General features: G+C 40.6%; 1 protein-coding gene across 6 annotated transcripts in view; it reads left to right on the top strand.

Moving 5' to 3' along the window:
• Positions 1–13,010, top strand: part of LOC131242426 (GPI ethanolamine phosphate transferase 2) — a 34,696-nt gene that overhangs the window by 14,996 nt on the left and 6,690 nt on the right. For all 6 annotated transcript variants that reach the window (XR_009169610.1, XM_058241039.1, XM_058241038.1 and 3 more), the window contains one exon: positions 25–121. Coding sequence is in view for 5 of the 6 variants with exons in the window: in XM_058241039.1 (XP_058097022.1) it covers positions 25–121 (97 nt within the window). In the remaining variant the exon portion in view is untranslated. The remainder of the gene's footprint in view (positions 1–24; positions 122–13,010) is intronic.

Below are 13,010 nucleotides of genomic sequence, written 5' to 3'. Positions count from 1 at the left end.
CCACTTTTTAATTTTATGATCCAGGTAGACATTGCACCAACATTGGCTCTTCTCTTCGGCGTGCCTATTCCAAAGAATAATGTCGGTGTTTTGATTGCACGGGTCTTGGATTCTTTGACAGGTCATACTAATTTCTTCTTTTACTTCTCGTCTGTCAATAATGGTGTAGTTGTTGTTTGTAAATAAAGAAAAGATTACTGGTAAAAACCAAGAACATCATCATCATCATTTAAGCCTTATCACCAACTAATTGGGGTTGGCTGTTTTGAATGTCATATTGTTCGTGTTCATGTTAGAAGTTATGTCATAGTTTGATTCCGGCTGCCAATCCGATGCAACCCTCCCCCCTTGTTCGGGCTGGGGGACCAGCAATGAGAGCATGAAACTCTCACAGACACATAATAGACTACTATATAGGTTGATTACAGCCAAGCACTATCTAATAATCTATTACATAGGTTGATCACAGTCAATTAGTTAAAAGGCAAGAACAACCTAAAAAAACCCGACATATTAGATCCTCCTTATAAGGACTTGTCCACCTGTTCCTTGAGTGAGTTTGAGAAGGAGAAAGAGAATATGAGGAGAAGCAAGAAAAAGAGAGAAGGCTCAAAGAGGTGGTGATGCCCCTAGCCTCCCCCTAATCATTAGAGCTTTCATTATATATGTGAAAGTACAAAAATACCCATGCTTAAGTTATTACATAATCCAAAGCCCATTAGGTTAAACTCTTTTCTAACATATCACCTTTGAGGACTAAAGAGGAAAATAATAATATGAAATAATAGAAACCATAATCACTATGTGAAGTGGGCCATTTATGAGATTACCATTCACGATGGTCCGTATGCCTTCCTCCTCTAGCTGGAGTGTATATATCATGAATACCCAACTTTACAAAGAGACGATCCACATGAGTGCAACTAAGAGCCTTAGTGAACTCATTTGCCAACTTATCTTAAGAGTTGGATGAATAGTGTGTAAGTTTCCTTACTCATAACTTTTTCTCTGATGAAGTGACAATTAACTTCGATGTGCTTGGTTCTCTCATAATAATTGGATTATTAGCAATATGAGAAGCAACTTGATTATCACAATATAGCTTCATGGGAATATCAACTATAAACCCCAACTCACTTCAACTAAATAAGCTCACACCTACCATGGGTTGTTGCCTTGTACTCTTGCCTTTGCACTTAACGGGCCGCTAATTTTGCTTCTTCTCGATGCAAGTTACCTCCTACAAAGGTACAATAGCATGTAGTAAATCGTCTGTCAAATGGAGAACCAATCCAATGAGGATTTGAATACTGATGCAGGACAATTAACCACTTGCTCTAAAAGCTCGAACTATTAGAGTATGGCGAATTAATCCATTTATCTCATAGCCCAGGCCCCACATCGCATGGGTTAGGACCTCGGCCGAACCCCCTACGTGGGCCCCAAATAACATGGGCCGCCCACCCTGAGTGTGTCCCCGCATCTCACGGGCTACCCTACTCGAGCCTGGTGTGAAATGTGCATTAATCACCCCCGGTGAGGAGTCTCGAACACGATACCTCCTTCGTAGGCCGCACCCACCCTGAGTGTGCCCCTGTATCCCACAAGCGACCCCACTTGAGCCCGGTGTGAAAATGCCCCTGCATTAATCACCCCCAGTGAGGAGTCTCGAACATGAGACCTCCTACTTTGATACCAATTTGATGCAGGACAATTAACCACTTGCTCTAAAAGCTCGAACTATTAGAGTATGACGAATTAATCTATTTATCTCATAGCCCAGGCCCCACATCGCATGGGTTAGGACCTCGGCCGAACCCCCTACGTGGGCCCCAAATCACATGGGCCGCCAACCCCGAGTGTGTCCCCGCATCTCACGGGCTACCCCACTCGAGCCTGGTGTGAAATGCGCATCAATCACCCCGGTGAGGAGTCTTGAACACGATACCTCCTCCGTAGGCCGCACCCACCCCGAGTGTGCCCCTGCATCCCACAAGCGACCCCACTCGAGCCCGGTGTGAAAATGCCCCTGCATTAAATACCTTTCTACTTGAAGATGGATTTGCGCTTATACAAAATATCACGACTAGGAGCTCCATTCAAGTATCTAATTATACAAAACACGACTTCCATATGAGGAACATGGGGAGCCTGCATAAGCTAACCGACTACACTTAAAGGAAAAGTGATATCAGGTTGAGTGATTGTTAAGTAAATCAATTTTCCAATAAGATTGCGTTATCTTCCTGGATGATAATCAATCCTCCGTAATCCACATTTAGCTTTTGATTTGGGTCCATAGGAGTTTCTAATGGTTTTACTCCCAAAAGACTGTCTTAGCCAATAAATCCATCGCATATTTTCATTGAGATAAATTAATCCCTACCTTAGATCTTGCTATCTCAGTACCTAAGAAGTATTGAAGATGACCCAAGCCCTTTGTGTAAAAGTGTTGCTATAAAAATGTTTTCAATTTGTTAGTACTCATACTATCACTACTAGTGACAATGATATCATCTACATGCACTACCAACGTAATGATGTTTGCCTCACTTCGCTTCACAAAGAGTTTCATCTCATATTCAAACACAACTTTATTGAATTTGTCTGACCAAGTTTTGGAGATTGTTTTAGACCGTAAATATACTTTAAGATGGCACACTTTGTCTAATTCCCCTTGAGCAATAAAGTCTTGTAGTTGCTTCATATAGACTTTTTTAGTAAGATCCCTATGAAGAGATACATACTTCATTTCAAGCTGCAATATAGGCCAATCCAAATTTGCAGAAATCAAAATGATTATATGCATAGAATTAAGTTTTGTCACATGAGAAAATGTCTTGGAATAGTCGAATCTTAGGGTATGAGAGTGTCCTTTAGCAACCAATTGAGCCTTGTACTTAAAATTAAATGAATTAATAGTATGAATTAGACCTCACACATCAGAATGCACTAAAGAGAAAGGACTATCGCTCCTTTTGTCCACACAAGGCGGGGACTCTATGACACTATCTGATGCAGGACATGAAAATTAAATATGATATGCGAGATTTCAGGCTTAAGATCACGTTAGTTCAGAAACAATTACACAAATTTCATATCCCACATGAAAGTCCAAACATTCAATTAAGGGGAATCTATGTGGGTCCAGGCCTACACATGATAGGGCTGGATCAATAAAAATTATGAACCAAATAATACTCGAAGATAAGAAATATAAATCCACGCATGCATAGTAATCAGTCCCTAATCCAAGGGATTCAGAAATTCTAATTCGGGGAACCCTAGGGTAAGAAAATTGGCAAGTAACTTAGGAAAAACGTAATCTAGGGCTAGGATTCATGAAAAACGGCTATGAGAGGATAAAAGAGGATAAAAACCTGAGCCAAAAGACGATCTGGCGTGTGGATAGCAACAATAGCCAGACGGACGTGCGTGTGATCCCAGACGGACGTGCGTGCCCACTATTCAGAAAAAGGCCACCTTGGCCCTGGTCGGCCAGGGATGGTCTCCAAAACCGCCAAATCTTAGCTCGATCCGATGTACGGTTTGTGCGTGGTGCTCCGCCGTAGTTTCAGCTCGCCTGCGGGCCGAAATCTGGAAACCTGCTGTAATAAAGAAATTTGATGTAACAAAAGAACGAATTCGAAGTACGAATGGTGGGGGAAGATAGAAAAAAAGATGATGGAGGGTGGGGGTGAATCGGGATCGATGTGGCTTCGTACCACGGTAGTTAGCCCTTCAAAAAGGGAGGGCTTCGCACCCACTTTTGAATTCTTCTACAACTCACGAAGAGAGGAAAAAAATAAAGCAGGAATTTTTTTATTAACTTCAATGAATCCAAAGAACTACAAGGGGTGCGTATTTATAGGGAAAATCCTATACCTCAAAACTCACATCATGTGTGCAACCTATTATTTGGCGATGAAGTAAATTAAAATAAAAACCAAATAGAGAAATCTAAAGCGTTCACAATGTTCTAAATAATAACAATAAACAAAACATAAAATATGAAATCAATCTGACAAGTGGGCCACGATCATGAGATCCCATGATGGGCTTTTTTTGACTATCGGGCTCACTTTTCTGAACCAACACTTGTCTTCTAGTTAAGAGGCCCTCCTTGGACATCGTCATCTAGCCAGATCAATGGTGGGGTCCTGCATACGTACGCGCGTAGGGGTGGTGGTGTGCGGGCGTGCGTGTGCATGATGTTCTCATCAACTCTCCCCGGCTGTGAAGATTTCACCACTGGCGAAATAAAATTCCTGAACCGCCCTAGGATGTCGAGATCAAGTCTCTGAAGCTCCTCCTCAGTGAGCCACACACTGTCTGAAGCTGGGCGTAACTTCCATTTAATTAGGTATTTCTGAAACCCGCCATCCGACGTGAAAATTATCTCATGGTGCAGGGCATCTTTTACCGTCACTCAAAACCTCTTTGCTTGACCCACAAGCTTCATCTTGGCGAATCGGACTCGTCGAGCATCCAACATATCATACCACTCAAAATAGTGGTCCATATTCGCCAACCAATCTAAAAAAGCTTTAGGATCTAAGTGGCCATCAAAAGTAGGGGCATCTACTTTAACTCCCTTGAGGAGTTGCGCATCTGGGTCATATTGGTCATGATGTCCCTCACGGGGTGGGTGCACAGTTGCATGCTCATGACCAACTTCTTGGCCGCCTCCATTCCTTTGTCTAATCTCCTGACCACCTGCTTGAGAATGGGCATCTTCCCTAATGGTGGGGTTTGCCCTGAGGGAGGCCTCTATTTGAGTAACGCGATCATCAAATTGGTTAAGGTGTTGATCTATGCGTTGTTCCAAGCACTTAGACATAGACTCACCCTGCTGGGCTAATTGGGCCATTGATTCTTGTAGTTGCTCCATGTTTAGAGTAGGGTGCAAACTAAAACCGCGACCCCTACGTGTGGGCATACCAAAACCGCGACCCCTACGTGTGGGCATACACAGGCTAACTCAATCCTAAGGACCTACTATGGCAACTATATGTGTTTAAAAAACTAAATGACCCTACGAGACTATATGAAGGAGACTACACACCGTTACTAAAATTCAGCTATATATGATGGACTGAATGCATGAAAGACTCAAACAAATTAAACCTTAAATATGTGGTGAATTCCCCTACAAGAACCCTAAGCTCTGATATCAAATTGGATGCAGGACATGAAAATTAAATATGATATGCAAGATTTCAGGCTTAAGATCACGTTAGTTCAGAAGCAATTACCCAAATTCCATATCCCACATAAAAGTCCAAACATTCAATTAAGGGGAATCTATGCGGGTCCAGGCCTACACATGATAGGGCTAAATCAATAAAATTTATGAACCAAACAATACTCAAAGATAACAAATAATCATCTACGCATGCATAGTAATCAGTCCCTAATCCAAGGGATTCAGAAATTCCAATTCGGGGAGCCCTAGGGTAAGAAAATTGGCAAATAACTTAGGAAAACGTAATCTAGGGCTAGGATTCATGAAAAACGGCTATGAGAGGATAAAAGAGGATAAAAACCTGAGCCAAAAGACGATCTCGCATGTGGACAACAACAATGGCCAGACGGACGTGCTTGTGATCCAGGCTGCACGTGTGTGGGGCCCACTATTCAAAAAAAGGCCACCTTGGCCCTGGTCGGCCAGGGATGGTCTCCAAAATCGCCAAATCTCAGCTCGATCCGATGTACGGTTTGTGCGTGGTGCTCCGCCGAAGTTTCAGCGCCTGCGGGCCGAAATCTGGAAATCTGCTGTAATGAAGAAATTTGATGCAACAAAAGGACGAATTCGAAGTATGGATGGTGGGGGAAGATGGAAAAAAAGATGATGGAGGATGGGGGTGAATCGGGATCGATGTGGCTTCGCACTACGGTAGTTAGCCCTTCGAAAAGGAAGGGCTTCGCACCCACTTTTGAATTCTTCCACAACTCACGAAGAGAGGAGAAAAATAAAGCAGAAATTTTATTAACTTCAATGAATCCAAAGAACTACAAGGGGTGCCTATTTATAGGGAAAATCCTATATCCCAAAACTCGCACCATGTGCGCAACCTATTACTTAGCGATGAAGTAAACTAAAATAAAAACCAAACAGAGAAATCTAAAGCATTCACAATGTTCTAAATAATAACAATTAACAAAACCTAAAATATGAAATCAATCCGACGAGTGGGCCACGATCATGAGATCCCATAATGGGCTTTTCTTGACTATCGGGCCCACTTTTCTGAACCAAGACTTGTCTTCTAGGTAGGAGGTCCTCCCTGGACGTCATCATTGAGCCAGATCGATGGTGGGGTCCTCCTTCTGTATACGTACGTGCGTAGGGGTGGTGGTGTGCAGGCGTGCATGTGCACGATGTCCTCATCACTATCGCTTTTTTTTTCCACACAAGGCGGAGACTCTATGACACTATCGCTTCTTTTTTCCACACAAGGCGGGGACTCTATGACACTTAATTTGCAAGCTTTACATTCTAACTCAATACATGCTGTATGTGTAATCGAAACACAGAAATAGTGGATCACCTCTTCATATTTTTCTCGTTCGCTAGAGAGGTTTGGGACCACTTTCTTGCAGAGTTCCGGGTGAAGTGGGTAATGTCGAGGTCAATTTGGGATCTTCTTTGGGCATGGCATGGAGGAGGTAGCGGGATTATACCTCGTTCGAAGTGGCAACTCGCTCTATTGGCTATTTGGTGCATCATATGGGGAGAGAGGAACAAATGGCATTTTCAGAATCAGTCTAGGACCGGCCACACGATCATTTTAGGACCTGTTTCGCTGCTGTCTGATTGGACAGAGTTGTAGCTTCTTTTGGTTTTTAGCTGTTTGTTTTCTGATTGTAGTTTGGGCTTTGTCTTTTTTGTCTTTTTGCTTTTCTGCTCTGCTGTTTTGCTTTTTCTAATAAAAATTTTCATCCTTCAAAAACAAAAAAACTCAAACACATAAGACAACCATAGAATAAGATTCTTTAAACTACTCGATGCTCGATGAAGGGTGTCTAAGCCCGCAATGCCACTAATGGGGTGAAACATTTGTTCGTAACACAGCTTTAATTATTCCATTGTCAAGGTAATGAAGACTATTTGCTTCATGTCCATCTTCAATTGTCCTTCCCGTCTTTAAATCTTGAATTGACAATAGGAGGGATAGAATGTAATAAAACAATTTAAGGATCTAGTTAGCTTTTACCTACTGACAACAAACTCAAAGAAAATTTGTAAATGTATAACATTGATGATTGATGATGATGGAAGAGATGGAGAAGGATATGTAATACCTAACATAGACAAACGGGTTGAAGTATCATTAGCTGACTTGTCTAACTGAGGCAAGACATTTTGCGTACTAGTGGAGGGGGATGTATGGTTGGAATGATCTTTTAACAATTTAGCATACTTAGATATTGTGATTGTATCACTTGTCGTACTTGATTCGGAATGAGCGGAGATGGGCTTGACTACAAAGCCCTCAAAACCATCATTAAAAGATCGGACTTGATTCACCCAAGCCATCTTACCAATGAGATCCCAACACATCGATTGTGTGGTTATGAAGCGTATGTTATGAAGCGTATAATGAGAGCATTGATGACTTCCATGATCACGACCAAGGCTGCCACTAAAATCCTTACCATGATGATGGGGACATCAGAGGACCTACTCGAGTGTACTAGAGACGAAGACGATCACCCATATTAGCATAACTTTCTTTGTGGATGGGAGACGAGTTCCAAATGGGGCCCGCCAGGCCATTTTGAATACCTCACATGCATTGGACGTGCATCAGGAAGACCCCACCTTGGGATGATGCATGTGGGCTGCTTAGGAGACTATTTTAGTCATAAGATTTTTATTTCGTGTTGATCCGACCGTTGGATCTTGTCGATCAGGCCATCGGGCCACCAGATCTTTTAGATCTGGGCCCCTTGGACTCTGATCTTGCTTTCTTTATGATTTTTGGTATTTTTAGGAGTTATTTGATGGTTGAGATTGATAATATATGTTTTAGTTTTCTTATTTTGGACGATGGGCCACTTAAGTGAGTGACATAGTTGTAATTATGCTGGATTTTAATTCTGAATTTTTTATTATAAAAGCACCGGGGGGGGGGGGGTCGAGTTCCAACCCTAGTGGAGAATTGAGAAGAATAAAAGAAGAGAGAAGCTGTCTTGTGTGAATGAATTTTCCTCCTTATTTTCTAGGGTTTTTTTAAATTTTTTTTTATTTATTTATAAAAACCCTCTCTTCCAATTAAATTGTGGAAGTGTAGAAGCTTGTTTGGTGGTGGATTCCAAGGTACATCCTTCCTCTTCCTCTTCTTCAAAATGTTTTCTTTGTTTTACATCCTTCCTCTCTCCTCTTCGAAAGGTATTCTCTTCTTCTCTTGTCTTTCTCTTTTTCCTTCCATTACAACCTTTTAAACCCTAAATCTTCAATTTCTTATTTTTCCCAATTTCTAAAAATCCTAATTCCAAAATCCTCAATTCCCAGGAACCCTAATTCTCCATATTTCAGATTTTTCCCTTCCTAACCCTAATCATAAAACCTACTAATCATTCCTTTGACTGTGAAACATGCCTACGCTAGATTGGAAATCCTTACTTCCAATTGGGCCACTCTTGAACTATTTTATATTTTTATACACTGTGTATGTGAAAACCTAGGATCTTCATGTTATAAATCTGAATTTTTGAATCTATGATGAGGATATGCTTAATTTTACATGTTGATTGTTGAAATTAATGTGTAATTGATCTCTCATCATGCATCCTAGGATAGTTTCCATCATCCTGCATCACATGACCTCTCCAAGTATTCTTACACCAAAATTAACTTCCCATGAATTTTTACCACCAAATCCTTCACCACGACTACAACCACCATAACTTCCTCCATTTCCCCTAATGAAGAAATAAACGTCAATTGATTAGGATGTAGATGAACTTAGTGCGTTTACACTAAATGCACATTAAACACCGACAAATGCCGTTGTAGTAGATGGAACTTTACTACCTCCAAGAATCTCGGCTCACACAAGTTCGAACTCAAGATGAAGACCAGAAAGAAATTTGATGACACAAAATTTCTCTCGCCATCCACATGGTCTTATAATCAATTGACAGGGGCTAGTATACTTTAGTTCTTCTTGCATACCTCGCAATGCTAAATATTACTCACACTCTTATTTCCTTGTTATGGTGCAAAGATTTTTTGAAGCAACTCGTATATATGAGTTAAAATCTCCCACCCGAATATATCTCTTTCAAAAAATTTCGAACTTTTTTTTCCCCCTATTTTAAACAAGATAACATTTGCATTAATAAGTAGTTCCATGTTATTTCATAACAGGGCTCTGATTTGAGCATCTTTTGCCACCCAATCTTCATAATTTGTTGATCTTTCATTAGGATTAGGAGATGTCAAATACTTCAATTTTCTTCTTCTTGTAAGAAACACTTCAACTAATGTTGATTGGTGTAAATAATTTGCAACGTTAAGTTTGGTCAATGTAATTGGAAGATTTATCAACTCAGATGAAGACAAAAGATTGCTCTTAGCATGATTCTTGACGTCCATATTTAAGGAAGAGGAGATTAAACAAATAGGGAAGAACTTGGCCTTAAACTCACCCAACATTGCTTTAAGAGACCATAGATCAATGATCGCCACCACACACTTATGGACCGAGCGATGATGAATACGAAAAATCCTTCTCGTTTATTCATGATCTCTACACCCTCACTTGATTTTCAAATGTGGCCATAGATGCACAATGGCTCACTTTGAACCGTCATGATTGGTTGCATGTGGAAGTGGGCCTCAAACACAATCACGTGGCACAACTACATGACCCACTATATGGTGTTGAATAACGAATGAAAGCGATTTGTGTAGATTAGCCCCCAAACAATTTAGGGTTTCACGTTGTAGAGATGGAAAGAGAGAGGGAAGAGAAAGAAAGTGAAAGAAGGGGGAAGAAACAAGATAACAAATCTTTTACCTTTTTGATATCATGTTCCTTGAGTGATGAGGAGGAAAGAGAATATGAGGAGAAGTAAGAAAAAAGAGAGAAGGCTTAAAGAGGTGGTGATGCCCCACCCCTAGTATCCCCCTTATCATTAAGGATTTCTTAATATATGTGAAAGTACAAAAATACCCCCTTAAGTAATTACATAAACCAAAGCCTGTTAACTTAAATGTTATTCTAACACATCACCCTTAAGGACCAAAGAGGAAAATAATAATATAAAGGGAATTTTACGAAATGTTACATCATTAATATGATATTTACATCCCGGTACCTTTTTTAATTAAGTTTTCATTAAGCTACCTCATTAATCAAGTTTTGTCAAATGGGTACCTTCCGTTAGTTTTCTCCAACGTCCGTGAAACAGGGAAGAGTGTGAAAAATTGAAGAGAAAGATCACCGTCTTCCTCAATTAGTGAAGGCCTTGAATCCACAAGGTAGTTTCTTGAATCCACAAGAAAAAAGAGAGAACTCGGATATTTTATTGAATAATGTCTAATGTGTATGATTTCTCAATTACACTACTAATAAAGAAAAAAAAAAAACCCTAATTCATAATTACCAAAAATAGTAAAATTCTAACCTTAATAGAAGTTACCAACAATAGTAAATCTCATCTAGTGCCTAATTTGCCAAAAATAGAAAGTCCAGATAAACTTTACTATAGAAGTCGTAGCATGATTACGTAATTTCTAAAAAAGAAAGGAATCCTAAAACTCTAACAATGAGGAAATACGACAAAAATCGAAATGACTAAAAATAGTAAAAATTTTCCCTAAAAATCCTGTTTTTAAACTGGAAGTGTGCATTTTCTCGCAAAACGGATGTACACGACCCACAAAGTTGACCTCGGATGGCCCGTTACAATAAAGATTGATAGGTCGTGCGTCCCGCAACGATACCCAGATCAAAAGTTATGTCCGATTTACTGTTCACACTTCAAACGGAAATTTCTCCCTATTCGGACGTACCTGGGGCCCATTTACATCATGCCTTACGTAGGACTGGGCCTGGATTTGACAGACTAGTTCCGCTTCCATTTGGCTTTCTTTTGGTCCAGCCATGCTAGGAATGTATCTATGCCACGTCCTACATTAGTCCGTCAGTTTAAAGAATGAGTTTTCCTAAAATGATGAAAATGCCCCCAATTAATGAGGTTGCTTAATAAGAATTAATTAGGTACCTAGATGTAAATATCATTAATGATGTATTATTATTATTATTATTATTTTTTTTTTGAAAGATATTAATGATGTATTATTATATAAAAAAAATCTTAAAAAAAGAAAAACAAATCTCTGGATGCCAATTGCATAGTAGTAGGGATGTGGCTACTGCTTGCTAGTTGGTGCTTTGTGGGACCCACCATGATGTATCCACGCCGTCCATCTAATTTTCCCGTTCATTTTAGGGCATGAGCCCAAAAATGAGGTAGATCCAAATCTCAAATGGACCATGCTATAGGAAACAATGGTGATTGAATGACCACCATAAAAAACTTCCTAGGGCCCACCCTAATGCCCACCACAATGTTTATTTTCCATCCAACCTGTTGGTTAGGTCACATAGACCTGGGCGAAGGGGAAAAAAATATTAGCTTGATCCAAAACTTTTGTAGCCCATAAGAAGTTTAGCTGGGCATTCATCACCACTGTTTCTTGCGGTGTGGTCCACCTGAGATTTGGATGTGTCATTTTTGGGCTCATGTCCTAAAATGATCTGGCAAAATGGATAGACGGCGTGGATTAAGTATATACATCATGTTGGGGCCCGCGGAGCATCATATACAATCCAGGTTAAAGGCACTGCTTTGGTGTCTTTGCTGGATGTGGATTGCTTATGCTCCCGATTAGGGAAGTTCCCGTAGTCAGAAATGGTGTGGGGCCCACAGAGATGCCCATCACAAATCCACTCCGTCCATCAGTTTTGCAAGACCACAATAGGATAGGAGCTTAAAGATCAGGTAGATCCAGAACTCATGTGGGCCACACCACATTAAACAGTGGGAACAGAAACGTCAACGTTTGAAACCTTGCCAGAGCCAACCATGATGTTCATAGTCTATCCAAAGTACAAACTGTTCACAGGCTTATTACCACTCAGATAAATTGTAGGCACAAATATCATCCTGATACAAAACTTCTGTGGCCCCCACAAAGTTTGCAATGGTGGGCATCCAATCCTCACTGTTACATGTGGTGTGGCCCACTTGAGTTATGGATCTGCCTGATTTTTAAATTTCTGTCCTATTGTTGTCTTGCAAAACTTATGAACGGAGTGCATTTATTACAAGAATCTTTGGGGGCTCGACACAACTTACGACTACAGGAAGTCTAGGAGCACAAGCAATCTGCATCCGTCTTTGCCGCGGGTTAAAGCTTTCCAGATTAGCTGTGGCCTCGGCAACACCCAACACGGTGCAACCCTTACTATGGGACCCACCTATGTATGTAGTGTGTATCGCCGTCCATCCATTTTCCCAGCTCCTTTTAGGGCATGTACCCAAAAATTATGCAGATCCAAATCTCAGCTGGACCATACCATGGGAAACAGTGCTGGTTTAATGCTTACCATTAAAAAATTCCTAGGGCCCACCGTAATGCCCACCATAATGTTTTATTTGCCATCCAACCTATTGATAAGGACATACAGACCTAGATGAAGGGAAAAAGCAAATATCAGCTTGATCCAAAAACTTTTGTGGCCCACAAGAAGCTTTTACTGGTAAGCGTTCATCACCATTGTTTCCTGCAGTGTGGTCCACTTGAAATTTGGATCTGCCTTATTTTTGGGCTCATGCCCTAAAATGATTTGGCAAATTGGATGGACGTTGTGGATTAAAACTCAATGGGGTCTATAGAGACCATGTCTTCATCCATAGGATTCCAAGTGCCCGGATCAATCAAAAATTTGATTCTATCGGAACTACTCATTTTCAAATGATATCCACATTGT

Source organism: Magnolia sinica, chromosome 4 (genome assembly GCF_029962835.1).
Source record: "Magnolia sinica isolate HGM2019 chromosome 4, MsV1, whole genome shotgun sequence".
NCBI classification, from domain to species: Eukaryota; Viridiplantae; Streptophyta; class Magnoliopsida; order Magnoliales; family Magnoliaceae; genus Magnolia; species Magnolia sinica.
The sequence above is the reverse complement of the archived record's forward strand: the minus strand, read 5'-3'. Positions and strand labels throughout refer to the sequence as shown.